The 16,449-nt window shown below is 43.4% G+C and overlaps 1 protein-coding gene and 1 pseudogene across 2 annotated transcripts in view; both read left to right on the forward strand.

Annotated features, from left to right (window-relative positions):
- The window catches only part of ITGAL (integrin subunit alpha L), a 35,966-nt gene that overhangs the window by 1,522 nt on the left and 17,995 nt on the right, over positions 1 to 16,449 (forward strand). For both annotated transcript variants that reach the window (XM_016155099.2, XM_016155100.2), the window contains exons 3-17: positions 459 to 553; positions 665 to 732; positions 1,982 to 2,099; positions 2,222 to 2,352; positions 3,198 to 3,343; positions 6,403 to 6,535; positions 6,703 to 6,853; positions 9,691 to 9,764; positions 9,845 to 9,977; positions 12,572 to 12,723; positions 13,037 to 13,174; positions 13,633 to 13,833; positions 13,977 to 14,107; positions 15,237 to 15,397; positions 15,502 to 15,653. In XM_016155099.2, coding sequence (XP_016010585.2) covers positions 459 to 553; positions 665 to 732; positions 1,982 to 2,099; positions 2,222 to 2,352; positions 3,198 to 3,343; positions 6,403 to 6,535; positions 6,703 to 6,853; positions 9,691 to 9,764; positions 9,845 to 9,977; positions 12,572 to 12,723; positions 13,037 to 13,174; positions 13,633 to 13,833; positions 13,977 to 14,107; positions 15,237 to 15,397; positions 15,502 to 15,653 — 1,984 coding nt within the window. The remainder of the gene's footprint in view (positions 1 to 458; positions 554 to 664; positions 733 to 1,981; positions 2,100 to 2,221; positions 2,353 to 3,197; positions 3,344 to 6,402; positions 6,536 to 6,702; positions 6,854 to 9,690; positions 9,765 to 9,844; positions 9,978 to 12,571; positions 12,724 to 13,036; positions 13,175 to 13,632; positions 13,834 to 13,976; positions 14,108 to 15,236; positions 15,398 to 15,501; positions 15,654 to 16,449) is intronic.
- LOC118607247 lies at positions 2,945 to 3,064 on the forward strand (annotated as a pseudogene).

The raw sequence follows: 16,449 nt of genomic DNA on the forward strand, positions 1-16,449 counted from the left end.
GATGAGAACTATCCACCCGTTAAAGTGCCACATAAGTGCCTAATAGAAAGGGAAACAATATCACAGCCCGGAAAACACTTGGCAGCACTTCCTAAGCTCCTGAGTCTTTCCCTGACTGGACAGTGAGCTCCTCCTTTAAGGCAGGAATTTTGTCTCTTTTCCCCTCCTCCCTCCTACATACTCCAGCCTAGCACATAATAACATAATAACCTTTTGAACTAATGACTGATTGAATGAACTTGTAACATTTTGGCATGTTATCTGGGCCTCAGTTTCTAGAATTCTGGCTTATTGGATTATTTATCTGGGACTCAATAGGGAAGAAACAGGTGGGGACCTGAAGGATAATGGCTGCATTGCTCTGAGATACCTGATGGGGATTGAAACACCCTTAATAGGTAGGAGTGGCTGGGTAAAGACCTGGGCAATTCCGACTCACAGGTGAGATTTCTCATCAGGGTTGTCGTGGGAGCTCCGGGTGAGGGGAGCAGCATGGGAAATCTCTACCAGTGCCAGCGAGGCACTGGACCCTGCCTGCCAGTGAGCCTGAGTGGTGAGTAACTGGTGAGGGAGCTGGGAAGAATACTGTCTCTGGGAAATCAAGGATAGCCCCCCACACCTAGATTGCCTAAAGTCCTTTAGACAAATCTTATGGTACCTACAGGTTCAAACTACACTTCTAAGTACTTGGGAATGACCTTGGCGACAGACCCTGCAAATGGAAGACTTTTGGTAAGAATTTTGCATAGCGTGAAGCTCAAAGCTAGGAAAGAGAATGAAAAGAAGAAAACAAATGGATTAAAGATCCTATAGAAGATTAAAGGCATCAGAGAGATTCAGATCCAATCATTGTTTATTATTGAGAACAAATGAGCCAGCTATTTTCAAGACCTTACTTACCTCAGTTGTTTCCCCAGATACTAAATATCTGTAACAACTGACATACAAGATTTTTGATGGTACACAAACTTAATGTTTTGATAGTTACTTATTTATTTAGTGGATTATTAGAAAAAATATACAAGAAGCACATCAAATGAATAATTTCATGTATCTCATTGTTTAGGATGAGGCTAAAGTTTTTTAAAAAGTAAATTTAAAGTAAATAAAATATTAAGTAAAAAATAGTGTGGACGATATAGCCACATGGCAGATATTGTGAGGTTGTACACAAATGCCTAAAGTTTAGGAGACACTGCTTTGTCTCTTTTAACCCTCAAGACACTCAGGTGAATTAAGGATCAGAATATACATTTTACACATGAGGAAACAGGACCAAAGGGGTTAAGAGACTTGGCCAAAGTCACATGGTTTTAAAGAGGTAGAGCCAGGATTTAAATCAAATTCTTATTTGATTCCAAGTCCATTGCTCTTTATAATTTATCCCAGTAGCAACCTTCTGATACGATTAGGTGAGAGATAGAAGACTGAGTGAAATATGATCCAGTATTTAATTATAGCTTGTTTCCTTAGCTAGTAATACATGCCAGGCATTGTGCTAGATTCTGATCAGAGAAAGGGTAGTGAGATACAAAAATGACTATGACATGAGCCCTAGCTTTCATGAAATTGCAGTCTAGCAGGAAAGATAGTCCTAAATGAAAGAAACACCATTGTGTATTCTGGGAATAGTGAGTAATTTGATTTGGCTTAAACACAGAATGTTTGATTGGGAATGGAAAGTGGTGGGCTTGGAAATGTAGGATAGTGCCCAACTATAAACAACATGAATGCCAAACTAAGGAGTTTAGATTTTATCCTCTAGGCAGTAAACATCCATTTGGATAGAGCATTGGCAGTAGGGATGGAGAGATTGGTATAAGAGACCTGGAGACAGAATTACCAGGGCTTGCTTGGTAACCAATTGGATGTAGGGAGTGAGGTCAGGAGATAACTCTGAAGGTTTTTTTTCTTGGCTGATGATGCCCAAAAGACACCCAGGAAGAGGAAGCTGCAACCCTTTTACACTTGTTTTATTCAGGTCTGTGACCCTGGGCTGTCTCGGACATGTGATCAGAATATCTATCTAAGTGGTCTGTGCTACCTCTTCCACCAGGATCTGAGGGGTCCTGTGCTGCAAAGGCGCCCTGGCTATCAGGGTAAGGAACTGGGGATTCAGTGGGCAAAAATACCTTCAAGTGGCTGCTCATACATGGGAACCAGCATGGGCAGGCCAACCATCAGAGACTTTACCAAGTCCCTTTGTGTCTGGCCTCTGCAGAATGTCTAAAGGGCAATGTAGACCTGGTGTTTTTGTTCGATGGTTCATTGAGCTTGCAGCAAAATGAATTTCAGAAAATTCTGGACTTCATGAAGGATGTGATGAAGAAACTCAGCAATTCTTCCTACCAGGTAAATATATTAGTTAAGATTCCTGGTTGTAGGCAATAGATGCCTGCCCAGAGTAGCTTGAGGCATAAAAGGACAAGTTAATCTAAGGTGTCTCTAGAACCTAAGGGTATGGCTGTAGCTGGAACTCTGGAAGGGGCAAGAACAAGGGAATAGAAAACTTTCGAGATTTTCTCTGGTTCTTATTTGTTTCTTTTTGGCTTTTGCTTCCCCTCTCTAGAATGGCTCCCTCACCTTCTTTGGATCATGTAGACCTGTGCAAACCTCCTAAGTTTATATGTCAAAGCTTCAGGAGGGTCTTTGTTTGTTTGTTTTTAATCTCCCTCTCAACCAATCCCTCCCACTATAAATTCCAGATTCTCAGAGAAGAAATTCTGACTGGTCTAGCCTCAGTCAAGTGACTGTCTTTGGTTCAGCCAACTGTGTCCTATTTATAAAGCAGGGTCATGCAGCAGAAGTATGGCTACTGGGAGCCAACCCTTTTGGGGATATAGGCAGACCCAGAGAGCAGGAGCTTAGCAGACAACACTACACAAGGGATCAGAGGCTTATTTAAATTTATTTCTGTGTTTGTTTATTTTCAAAAGAATGTTTTGATTATGGCCATGCCACCCTAAACAAGCCCGATCCCATCTGATCTCAGAAGCTAAGTAGGGTCGGGCCTGGTTAGTACTTGGATGGGAGACCACCTAGGAAAACCAGGTGCCTGTAGGTGAAAAAAAAAAAAAAATGAATGTTTCGAGGCCAGGATATGGAAGTGGGTTCCCAGGCCCTAGATAAAAAGTAGAGATTGGAGGAGACAAGTGAGAAAAGATATATAACATTTCATTTCTTCCTTCTTTTTCTAGTTTGCTGCTGTTCAGTTTTCCTCGACCTTCAAAACAGAATTTAATTTCTTGGATTATGTTAAACTGAAGAACCCCGATCTCCTGCTGGCCAAAGTAAAACACATGCGCGAGTTGACCAACACCTTTGGTGCCATCAACTATGTGGCGTGAGTTCCCTTTTGCAGGAGAAAGCCCATTCGTCAGTTGTTCTGTACGCATTGGCTTTTTCAAGTTGGTGTGTAGAACTCAACAGGTGGGTTCAGCAGGACAGGCTATTGTAAGAACTCAAGCAGAGCAATTTTAGTCCAGGTTCTGGATTGTGAGTAACAGAAATCCACTTTACACTAACTAAATCCCAAAGGAGAATTCTAGGGGGGCTGCAGGGATAATTCATGAGCCTCTGAGACAGGGAGCATTGCCAGGCCTCATGAGAAGCTAGAAGCAGGACTTGGAAAGTGGTGGTGAACTACGGCAGCCACAGTAAAGTCACTTCTTAAATTGAAATCAGCTTTGAAGTAAGTGTTCGAACGAAAATCTCAAATAGTCAAAATCATCCATGAAGAATTCCCTGAATTGTTCATAATATTCAATAAAATATATTCAAGTCCCACACTGAAAACAGCATATCTTGATTTCCTAAATTTACTATAGATATTTTTCCCCCAGACTCAGATCAGATTGCTGTGTTTAAATTGAGGCCTAAGTGAACATAGATTATTTTGAAGGACCATATTTCATATTTTTAAAAATATATGTCTTTGAACGTTAATTGGCCACAGAAACTGAAAACAGTTTGCAGAATAAAAAAATTAAATCTACCTCATGTTCCCCCTTGGGTATACACACTCAAGATAGGATCTCTACTGCACTTATTTTTCTCATTTTCATTTCTTTACCAAGCATGTATAGTTGAATTTGCATAAGTTAAACATGCATATGATTCATGCTCTCAAGGTTCTGCGTTTGTTTCCAGCTTTTTTCTTCTGGGCTCACTTGACTTGTCACGTCTACTTCATTCTTCTCTCTCTGAAGGGTGGGCACGTGGTCAAGCCATGTCCACTGGATAAAACAGGCAGCCTCAGTTCCTCAACCTGAATTCTAGCCTCTGGGAGAGAAAATGATTGGCCAAGCCTCAGTTAGCTGTCCATGGGTCCACCCAGTTATAGCCTTGACGGCATAGGGGCACATGGCACAAAAATGAATTCCGGAGTTCCATCTCCAAAAGAAGGGGGCAGTTCTTAGAGAAAAGGGTTACCACAGGATGGGAAGACATCCTAAAAAGTGTCAACTGTGGGAGCAAAAAGGAGCAGTCATGGGAATGTATTTCATAAATACTTCTTGACCATTTGGCTATGTGCCAGACAGTGTTCCAGGTCAAGAGTTGACAAATCTTTTCTGTAAAGAGCCAAATGGTAAATATTTTAGGTTTTTCTGGCCACACACAGTATCTGTTACATATTCTTCTTTATTTGTTTTTGTAACCCTTTAAAAACAAAAATCTAAACCATTTTTAGCTCATGGATCATACAGAAAAGATGTGGGCTAGGTGCCGAGATTATAGCAGTAAATAGAACAAAGGAAAATCTCTGCCTTCTTGGAGCTTAACATTCTAGTAGGGGAGAAACATGCAATAAACAGGATAAATAAGTAAATTCAACAATACAGTAGGAGATATAAGTTTGATAGAGAAAAATAAAGCTATATTCTACAGGAAGATCAGGGAAGGTTACATCTGAGCAAAGACTTATCGGAAGTGAGGAAGTGAGCCATGTGGAAACATGGGGCAGACCATTCCAGGCAGTGGAAATAGCAAAGGCCCTGAGATATGAATGTGCTTGGAATGTTCCAAGAATAGCCAGGGCACCAGTGAGGATGGAGAGAAGTGAGTGAGGGGAAAAGTAGTGGGAGATGAAGTCAATGGGATCAGGGAAGACTGGATGACTCGGAGGGCATAGTGAGGACTTTAGCTTTTCTTCTGAGTAAGATGAGAAGTCATTGGAGGTTTTGAGCAGAAGAGTGCTAATCTGATTTATGTTTTGAGCAGAGGAGTGCTAATCCAATTTATGTAAAAGGATCCCTCTGGCTACAGGGTTGAATTAGACTGTGGAGGGGCAGGGATGGAAACAGGTCAGTTAGGAGGCTATTGAAAAATCCAAATGAGAGATGACCGTGGTTCAAACCAGGTGGAAATTCACGAACAGGACTTATGATAGGCCATGTCCATGTGGATGGAGGTTGGGGAAATATTTTATCTCCAAGATAGAACAAGAGGTCTCGACAACATATGTTTTTGGCCCTGCCCAAAACCTCCAGTCTTTGGCAGCTTCCAGGTAGCTTTCCTACCCTCTTTCCTATCTCTCCTCCACCTCCCAGTGTAGCCTCTCCATGTGACTTTCAGCTTCTGCTCAAGTCCAGTCATGTCATAGTCAGGGGTTATAGATTGGCTGCTCTTGGATTAATTGTCCAGTCTGGTTAGCTGAGGAGTAAGGAGGGAAGGATCAAATAGTCAAATAGAGCTGTTGTCCCAGCAAAAGCCGTGGGCAACTTGTCTTTATTCCAAAGGAGACTGTGGACAGGATAGGAATTTGGAGTCTTAGCCTGTCTAGTATTCAGTCTTGTCTTCCTTTTTTTTTCTTTTTTTTTTTTTTTTAATTTCACATACGCTGAGCACCTACTCTGTCAGGAGCCAGAGCTACAGCAGCAAATCAAATGTGGTCCTTTCCTGGAAGAACTCATGGTTTGGGGAAAAATTGACACAGAAATAAGTTACTTCAAGTCCATAGGAGACTAGCTGTGGCAGAGTTCTCTAGGCAGCCTGGGGGTGGTAGGGGAGACATGCGTGACTTTCCCATTTTCTTTGGCCGTAGAACCCATTTTTTCCATTGAAATCTCACCTAGAGCATCAGCATATCTGATTAAAGGGTAATTGCCATGTGGTCGAAATGAAGGGTGGGAAGCCCAGAGTTTCCCCTCACATAATCTCCCCCTTCCCACCTATGGACTCTAGGACAACCTCCCAACTGCCCAGAATTCAGTTGAAGACCACTGGCCTAGGAGAGGTGTGGTAGCAAGGCAAAGTAGGAGGTTCAGAAGAGAACTTGGAGGGCTGGGAATAGCTGCCTGGTGAATAATCAGGAGAGCACTGACTTAATGAGAGGGGTGAGGAGTAGGGAAGACCTCATATGATTTTGGAGGAGTCTGTCACATTTCCCTTTCCTGGACACAGGAACAATGTATTCCAGCAAGACCTGGGGGCCCGGCCAGATGCCACCAAAGTGCTCATCATCATCACTGATGGGGAAGCCACCGACAAAGAAAACATTGACGCGGCCAAAGACATCGTCCGTTACATTATTGGGGTATGGGCCCCAGGCCCTAGGCCCCTGGCTTCTTTCTACATCTCATCTTCTCTCTCCTGTTCCTGAACCCACTCTCTATCCCCACTCCCCTTTGTCCTTGTAAAAATGGTAGGAAATTAGACAGTGATTCTGGGGATGTCAGAACTTCATTTTTTTCTCCCTCACAGATTGGAAAGCATTTCACAACCAATAAAAGTCAGGAGACGCTGCATGAATTTGCTTCAAAACCCGCAGAAGAGTTTGTAAAGATTCTGGATACATTTGAGAAACTTAAAGATCTATTCACTGAGCTGCAAAAGAAGATCTATGTTATTGAGGGTGAGCAGCAGACCCTGGAGGGAGGAGTGTTGGGATGTCGTATACAGAAACTCATCTGGGACATTAGTTAGGTTAGAGACATACTGCGTAATAGTAACAAGCAATTACTAAATATCTGACGCTGTGCTAAGATCTCTCCTGAAAAAAGACCTTGGGTAGAAATTTAGGAGAGAGTGATTTAGGAGCAACTTCTATTCCTTCTGAAATTCCATCTTCCTCTTGAAGCTTAGCTTGGTCCAGTGTGGGGCCCAGAACTCTATCTTGCTGGTGTCAGTGGTCCCTGTAGAATGACTGTAATTCTCTCCTCTCCTCACTCAGCTTCCTCATTTTTACTTGTCCTTGGCCTCAAATTACTTAAGATGGGTAAGCAGGCAGGGGCCAGTTATAAGAATCCACTGGTCCTCTTCCTTAGCCCAGAATAAGAGGTTTTGATTATGATTACCAGATGGAGGAGTAGCTATGGGAGGGTATTTCCACAGGAAGCCTTGTCTGCTGGGGAATACATGATTCTCACAGGGAAAGCCCCTTTGCTAGGACACAGCATTGGTGTTCAGTTCAGCACGTTGGTGGCATTTGGCCAGGCCCCCAGGTCTTGCCAGAATACCTCAGTCCTGTGTCCAGGAAGAGGGAATGTGGGAGTTCAAAAAACAGGGAGGTGTATATTGTGGAACCAGGTAGACCTGCTCAAGAATCCATGCTGCCTGTATTGTGTGACATCAGCCAGGTCATTTTCCCTCTCTGAGACTCATTGTTCTCTGTTAAAAGGGGATAATAATACTAATCTCACAGGGCTGTAAGGTTTAACTGCTTTGTTAGTTACCTAGGACTGATATAATCAAGTGCCAAAAACTGGGTGGCTTAAAGCCATAGAAATTTATTCTATCTTAGTTCTGGAGGCTAGAAGTGAGAAATCAAGAGGTCAACAAGGCCATGCTCTTTCTGATGGTTCTAGAAGAGAACCCTTCTTTGCCCCTTCTAGCTTATGGTGTTTGCTAGCAATCCTCGGTGTTTCTGGGCTTGTAGTACATCACTCCAGTCACGTGGCCGACTTTTCTCTGTGTGTCTTCACATCTCTCTACACATCTATCTCTGTGTCCAAATTTCCCATTTTATGAGGACATTAGCTATATTGGATTGGGGCCCACCCTAATGACCTCATTTGAACTTGATTACCTCTTAAAGACCCTATTTCCAAATAAGATCACATTCTGAAGTACTAGGGGTTAGGACTTCAACACATCTTTTTTAGGGAACACAGTTCAACCCTCAACAACTGCTTAGCAAAGTGTGTCATACCTTGTAGGCTCTCTCTAAGTCATAGCTTTTATTATTTAAACCCTTATCCTCTCTCCCAACCTGTCCTTAATCATCCTTCAGATCTTAGCTTAGATGTCACTTCCTCTGATATGTTCTCACTGATTCCCAAGTCTAGGTTAGGTGTTTCTTCCCATGTGCTGCTATAACTTCTGTATGTTCCCTGTCATAGCCACTGTGACATGCACTGTATTCTAGTTGTCTATTCAGTGTCTGTTTCCCACACCGAACTCTGAGGTCTATCATGTCAAGCATTGTTCTTGCTTTATCACCATTGTATTCCTGGCACAATGGTGAAAAAGCAGTGACTGAACCAATATTCATAATTACTGTTTCTTGAAAGCTTATATGTAACAAGTACTTTATCTGTATTGTTTAATTCATTCCTTTCAGCATCCTTGCAAGGCTGGTGGTATTATTTTCATTTTCATTCATTCTTGCAACAATTGTGTAGCAGGCTCTGAGAATTAGACTTTTAGGTATATTGCCAAAGTAGAGGTCATATTCAAGTTTGATAAAGACTATAAATAAATGAACAAACAGGATAATTAAAATTGTAATAATTGCTATAAAGAAAATGAATAAAGTGAAGAGACAGAATTAACTGAAGGAAGCTACTCTAGATAAACTTTTTCAAGGAAGATGTCTTTTTTCAGTTGAGGTAAAATTCACTGAGATGACTTTTGAGCTTAGATGTGAAAGATGAGGATCAAACAGCCATGTGAGGAATGTGAGCAAAAAGCATTCTGGTCAGAGAGACGACCAAGTGCAAAGGCCCAGAGATGGGGAAGGGCTTGGCACATTGGAAGAACAGAAAGAAAGATTAGTGATAGGAGCATGGTGAGTAAGGGAGAGGGAAGGTTGGAGAGATAGGCAGGGGCATTCAGGGTCCTCACAGGACTTTGAAATTTGGTCTAAACCGCAATGGGAAGTAATGAAGATTTCTTAAAAAATGGAAAGATGTGGTCTGATATATATTTTTAAAAAAAAGATTGCTCTGACCTGCTCCATGGATAATAAGGCACGGGAAGAGGAAGAGTAGAGTCAGAGACTAAATTAGTAAGTTACTATAGTAGCCAGGGAAGAGATGAAGCTGGCTTGCACCAGTGTGGTGGCTATACAGGCTGTTCAGATACATTTTGGAGGTAGAAGCATCATGATTTGGTGATGTGTTGGAGATGGAACTGGGGGAAAGGGAGGAATCAAGCTCTTTTCCTGGGTTTTTAGCATGATTCACTCAGTGAGTGGAGGTGCCATCCATTGAAGTGGGGAAGTCTGAGTAGGAACAGAAATCAAGAGCTGCATCTTAGATGTGCTAATTGGAGTTACCGGAGACCCAGTAACTGGGTTTGTGGAGTGTCGCTGAGACTCAGAGCATAAGCCACCTCCCAGTCTGTCTGACTCTAAAGTTCATGTTCTTTCTACCTTACACATGCTGTGCTTCTCTCTTAGTCCTTTCATGAATATCACTGTTTTTATTGCTCCTTGGGTCTTAGCCTGTTCTCCTCTACCTTGTCCTCCAGGCACAGACAAACAGGACCTGACATCCTTCAACATGGAGCTGTCCTCTAGTGGCATCAGCGCCGACCTCAGCAGAGTGAGTGGTGCGCCTGAGGCAGTGGGCCAAGGGATGGTGTAGGAATGCAGCTGACCCTGCTCATCTCCTTCCCTTGGCAGGACCATGGCATTGTGGGGGCAGTTGGAGCCAAGGACTGGGCTGGGGGCTTTCTAGATCTGAAGGCGGACCTGCAGGATGATATATTTGTTGGGAATGAACCACTGACAACAGAAGTGAGAGCAGGATATTTGGGTGAGTACTTATATTTTATGCTAGGTTTTTTTGGTTTTAGGGGCCAGAGCATCGTCACTCAAACCAACTTTCAAAAATATAAATGAAAGCAATTAAGCAACTAGCATAAACAAACTCAGAGCTTAAATATGATTGTAACATTCTTAACTTTTCTTTTAATAACCTGTATATTAATAGCCCATGTATTAATTATGTATGTATTTTCTGCATTTCATGAAGCCTTGATATCTTGAGGCCTTGCTAATCCTGGAGAGACTGCCCATCCTAGGGCCAACTCATTCCAACCGAAAGTAAATAACTTGCCTGTGAGTGGGCCTTGCATAGGCCAACCAGCCAATCCAGAGCCTGTATCCCCAATGGCCTTCTTAATCTAACTTTCACACACCAAGTCAATATTTCCCCTGACCTAAGCCACCCCAGGGCCAGATAATAGACAACTAAAGATCATCCCAGAGCCTGCCAACATTTTTTAAACTGTTCAATCCTAAGCTTGCTGAAGCTTGCCTACCCTGCCTTACTCAGTCCTTCTCTCAGAAATCACAATAAAGTCTCTGGGCCACTCTCCCCTCGCTCCTGCCTCCTTGCAGACCCTGATGCTTCCCCCTTGTGGCCCTGCATGGCTTGCCTGCCTCCTGCTTTAGGGAGTAATAAACTTCTTCCAATGGCAGTGACCTCTCTGCTGTCACTTAGTCATACCTCTAAATTAAATTCTGGGTACATTTTAAAACAACCCGCCTCATTAGTAGGAGGACTAGCTGCTTTTCATTGAGGCATCCTACTTTTGAATTGTCCAAGAACTCTGGGGTTGATTTAGTTTCCAGAGTTCTTCAGATTCCAAGCGCAGAGAAAGTGAGTGGTCAGTCCACAGTTGCTGCTGCAGTTCTGTAGGCTGCCTGTCCGCCTGAGTCGATGGCAGTCTCAGGCTGCGGAGGGGCCTTACTCTTATGCTCAGAGGTTATAGCTCTTTTAATTCATGTAGTCAGCCTGTTCCAAGGCAAAAACTAGCTCCGAGATCCCTGGAGTAGGACTGCTTCCAGGCTCTACCTTCTCATAGATTGAGAACCACCACCCTCCCCTTGCTTCATCCGGGACCTCTGTCTAGGGGCAGGCCACCCCTTTATTAAACTCTCAGAATACTCAGACCTTATGAAGTTCTTTCCTTGAGAAAATCGGTGCTATTTATCTTGGACCTACCCTTCTAAGGGAGGCTGACCTCAGCAATTTGTTTGTTTTTTTCTTTTTCAACATTTTTTACTGAGCAAGTATTATGTGCCAGGTACTGTTCTAAGTGTATGACATGTATTAACAAACCTTATTTCATTTTGTCCTCACAACAACACTGTAAATATTTTCATTCTCTATTTTTACAAATGAAGAAACTGAGCCCAGAGAAGTTCAAATAACTTGCCTAGTAGGTGGAGCCCAGGTAGTCTAGCCCCAAAGTCTATGCCAATAACCCCTATGTGCATGCTGCAGGACCTACACCACTGCCTTCAAGGTAGTTTTTTGTCCTTCAGCATCCTACAAAATACCTGGCAAGTTTGCTCACTAAAGGGGAAAAATAACTCCAAAGTTTTATCTCTAGTTAGGTACTCGCCACACACACACACACACACACACACACACACACACACACACACACGTAATCTTAAGTGCCTACTATGCTTCTATCCTTCAGATACTAGTTTAGATATCACTAGCATAGTGCTAAGTATTTTATATCCATAATCTTATTTACTGCTCAAAACCACCCTGTAAGGTTGACACTATCCCCATTTTTTCAGTCGAGAAAACTGAGGTTCAGAGGATTAAAGCAATTTACTCAAGATTACACAGCTAGGGAGCAGTAACACTAGGAGTAAAGCTTTATCTCTGATTTCAAAGGGCAAGTTCTTAATCCTTGTGCTTCAGTAATATACATGAATGAATAGGAGAGTGGTTCAGACTCTTCCTCCCATGTGCTATAGAGTCTCAGACATCTCTGCCTTTCTCACTCACTTTTGTTTGCTCTAAGCAGAGAATTGTCAGTCACCTTCTGAGTCACAGCCTTCCCATTGGGTGGCTCTTGGCTCTAGCCCAACCCCTGGTTGTCTCCTTTAGCATTTCCTCACCCATTTCATCAAAGCTGTAATAGAGAGGAGAGAACCTTGCCACAGGAGGTGTGAAGTGTGAAGATAGCCTGAAGCTATATCTTTAAGTGGGAAAATTTTTTTCAAGTCTCCTGCTTTATCTTTAGTATTTGTGCAGACTTTGCATTCTTCTTACTAATATATCCATTTTATTTTGTTATCTTTTAAAAAGTGTAGTCTCTTACCAACCCTCAGGAAGATGTACCATGTTTGCCCTGTGGAGCCTGGCTGCTTTTCCTTGGTGTGTGTTGTCCATGGTTTGAGAAATGCAGCCTTGGACCAGGATAGTAGGATTTGCACTGCTCGGAGCACATGACTGCTTTTCTCAGGAGACTTTCTGGCTGTTTCAATGCATCTTTGCTACCAACCCAGTTTCCCAGGGTCTCTGTCCCCAGTCTCCCCTGGGTTTGACCTTCTTCCAACAGTCATTGTGTTTCTAACTCTAAGCTCCCCACTCTTCCTCAGGTTACACAGTGACCTGGCTACCCTCCCTATGGTCCACATCAATGCTGGCAGTTGGAGCCCCCAGATACCAGCATGTGGGTCGGGTACTGTTGTTCCAAGAGTCAAAAGGCAAAGGACAGTGGAGCCAGATCCAGAAAATAGATGGGATCCAGGTAAGCATGGCCCAGGGGCGTCTGCAGGCTTGTATGACACTAGTTATACTCTCTGTTGCCTTCCAAACCCTCATCCACTTGCTGTGTGGCAGGCCCTGTGCCAAGCACTGTCACGTTTGCTCCTCAAAAAACCCTCCGAGGTAAGCTTTGTTATCTCCACTTGCCAGTTAAAGAAACTGAACCTCAAAAAGCCCAACTTGTCTTAGTTTGTACAGGCTCTAAGTGGGATCTAGGACTTGAACTTTCATTTGAGGAATTAGGTACGGTTGAGGGGCCCATGGTCTCTTCTCCAAACATCTTCCTCTCCCTGCAGATTGGCTCTTATTTTGGTGGTGAGCTATGTGGCATTGACATGGACCAAGATGGGGAGACAGAGCTGCTGCTGATTGGAGCCCCCCTATTCTATGGAGAGCAGAGAGGAGGCCGGGTGTTCATCTATCGGAAAAAAAAGGTGGGGACCAGGGCATAGAGCCAAGGGGGTGGGAGAAACTGCTCAAGTACGAGTTATTCTGCAAGCTTTCCCTGTCTGATCATGTGCTAGTCAGACCTTTGGAACCACAGAAAAACAACAGCTAATACTCACTGGCACAGTAGACTGTGTGAAAGGCCTTTTATGTATCTGAAACCTCATTTGATCCTCACAATCACTTCACAAGGTACTATGAGCTTTATCTTACAAATGGGAACACTGTGGCTCAGCAAGGCTAGGGAACTTTCCAAAGCTACAAGTTCACAGATAGCAAGAGGTGGAGCTGGGACTTGAATGCAGGTTAGTCTGATGGCAGCATTCTAATTCTGTGAAGGACCACGTCTGATATTTCATTAGTGTCCTTCACATATACGAATGCCTCACCCTGTGAAAACTTGCTGAGTGATTGAGGTGTGACTTTTCACCTTGCTCCTTACCAGCTGGGGTTTGAAGCAGAACTCCCAGAACTACAGGGAGATCCTGGCTACCCCCTTGGGCGATTTGGATCCGCCATCGCTGCCCTGGCAGACATCAATGGGGATAAGCTGATGGATGTGGCTGTGGGAGCCCCTCTAGAGGAACAGGGGGCTGTATACATCTTCAATGGGTGCCGTGACAGGCTGAGCCGCCGGCCAAGTCAGGTGAGGTACCCTACGTGCCAGTTAAAACCCATTCCCAGGTGCCTGGAAGCCTCTAAGCCCAGACCCCACTCCCCAGCCTGATCTTTCCCACCCTCCAGCCAGTTCTTTTCCTAGCTTAGCATGAATTTCTTTCCTGGTCTCAGCGGATAGAAGGAACCCAAGTGTTCCCAGGAATTCGATGGTTTGGACGCTCCATCCATGGGGTGAAGGACCTTGGAGGGGACAACCTAACAGATGTGGCTGTGGGGGCTGAGGGTCAGGTGATCGTGCTGAGGTAAGACAGGACTCTTAAGTCCCACCTGGTAATTTCAGCTCTCATCCTGTGAATCGTCACTGTGTACAGGCATTGAACAAAATTCTTACAAGCATTAGATCATTTGGTCTTTCCTCCAACTCAGAGAGATAGGTTCTCTTTTTATACAGCCTTCATGTCTTACCCCAGGTTAAACAGCTGCTATTCAGTGACAGACTGGGATATGAACTCAGGCCTATCTGACATTAAAAATTCCTAGAGAAGCAACCTAGTGACCTGGATTCAAGCTGAAGCTCTGCCATTTACTTCTCAGGTGGTCTTACCCCAGTCACTTAGCTTCTCAGGACTTCATTCTCCTTATCTTTGAAATGGTGATGGCGTCTCCTGTCTTACCATATCTTAGAGCTATTGACTCCTCCAGGTGAACAGGTATTTACTAAGTACCTACTATGTCTTAAATGCTGAACGAGGCATTGGGTACAGAGTATATGTGTGGGGAAACATATAACAAAAAATTAAACAAATAAAGATGTAATTACAAATTGTGATAAGTGCTACGAGGGAAATGAACAGGGTATTGTGCGAGAGAATACCAGAGAAGACCTACTATACATTGAGTGATCAAGACAGCCTTCTCTGAGGAGATGATATTTGAGCTAGGACTTGAAAGGTGAGAAAGAGCCAGGCTTGCAGAAATCTAGGGTAAGAGTTTTCTGTGTAGAAAACCCAAGATGCACTAAGGCCATAAGGCAGGCAAAAGTTTGATGTGGCTGGACCATGGTCAGTCAAAGGAGAGTGTGGTAGGAGATGACACTGGAAAGGCAGGCAGTATGACATGGATAGTACAAAGTTAAGATTTTATTGTGAATATCATATGGCATCAGAGAAGAGTTAAAGCATGGAAGTAGCTCAAGATGATCTCTCTTTTTAAAGCTCACTCTCTGTATAGAAAATGGGCCAGAAGCCTGCTAGAATGAACTAGGGAGGCTTAATGAATTATCATTAGTACTACTGTTGTGAGAAAACAGTGATGTTGACGTTTGCTTCAAAGAAGGAGAATCCTTCTGGACTCTGATAGATGGCACTCCAGGTCTGACTGGGAATTGCAGTTGAGACCAAGGGAGAGCGTGGGTTGTCTTCTGCCCTGCAGCTCCCGGCCTGTGGTGGATATCGTCACTCTGATGTCCTTCTCCCCAGCCGAGATCCCTGTGCATGAAGTAGAGTGCTCCTATTCAACCAGCAACAAGAAGAAGGAAGGAGTTAATGTCACAGTTTGTTTTCAGGTCAAGTCTGTCACCTCCCAGTTCCAAGGTTAGTGCTGTCTTCCTGCTCCCCGGTGCAGCTGCCTGTTCCAGTCCAGGCTTATGGCCCCTGGTTCCTCCACCATTCACCTCCTGCCTGTTCACCCTGCCTAGGGCTCCTGATTGCCAACCTCACTTACACTCTGCAGCTGGATGGCCATCGGACCAGAAGCCGGGGGTTATTTCCAGGAGAGAGACATGAACTCAGTGGGAACACACTTGTCACCTCAGACAAGTCCTGCACTAAGTTCTGGTTCCACTTTCCGGTAAGGAGCCCAGTGAGGCTGCTTCAGAAATTGAAAGGACGGATGAGCTGATCCAGTGAGAGCAAGCACTGGGTGCAAGGCTTAACTCTGGGTCACAGCTAAGTCACAAATCACTTTGTTCTCTCTATACTACTAGTCCTTAATCTATGTACATAGGCATTTTTCACATGATTATGATTTGAAGTACTTACCATTTTTTCCTACTCTTTTCGTACATCATATATTAATGCTGCTACCCAGCTTTCATAATTACTTGTAAGGGCTACAGAATATTCAGTCATAGAGGTGTGTCCTTTGCCAGGTGCACATGGTCTTTATTATTCACATCCATCCCAGAAAAAGATTTTTTTTTAAATATTGGTTTAAACAACTGCTAAAACACCCAAACTCAGTTTGCTATTACAGTCCTGAGGACACATTAAATTTCTGTGGTTTATTAAATATTTTGTAAGAGACTCAGTATATGATTAGTATATAAGATCTTGAAGTTGGTTTTATATTTTTTATTATGGGAAATTTCAGACATACAGAAGTAGAAAAATAGTTGAATGAACTTCCAAATAATTATCCCAATTTCAACAGTTATCAACTCAATTTATTTCATTTATACTTCAACTCAGTGCCCCTTTGACTCTTTGCACCATGCCTCATTACAGGGCTTGGAAATTTTAAACATAAATTTACCAGGGGGGTGTGGGGGGGATATTTACCAGGGAATAGGCACTGTGTTGTGATGAAAAGACTTTAGACTTGGGAGTTGGACAGATTTGCGTTCACTTCCTAGTTCTAGTCCTTA

Source organism: Rousettus aegyptiacus, unplaced genomic scaffold (assembly GCF_014176215.1).
Source record: "Rousettus aegyptiacus isolate mRouAeg1 unplaced genomic scaffold, mRouAeg1.p scaffold_m13_p_8, whole genome shotgun sequence".
Classification (NCBI taxonomy): Eukaryota; Metazoa; Chordata; class Mammalia; order Chiroptera; family Pteropodidae; genus Rousettus; species Rousettus aegyptiacus.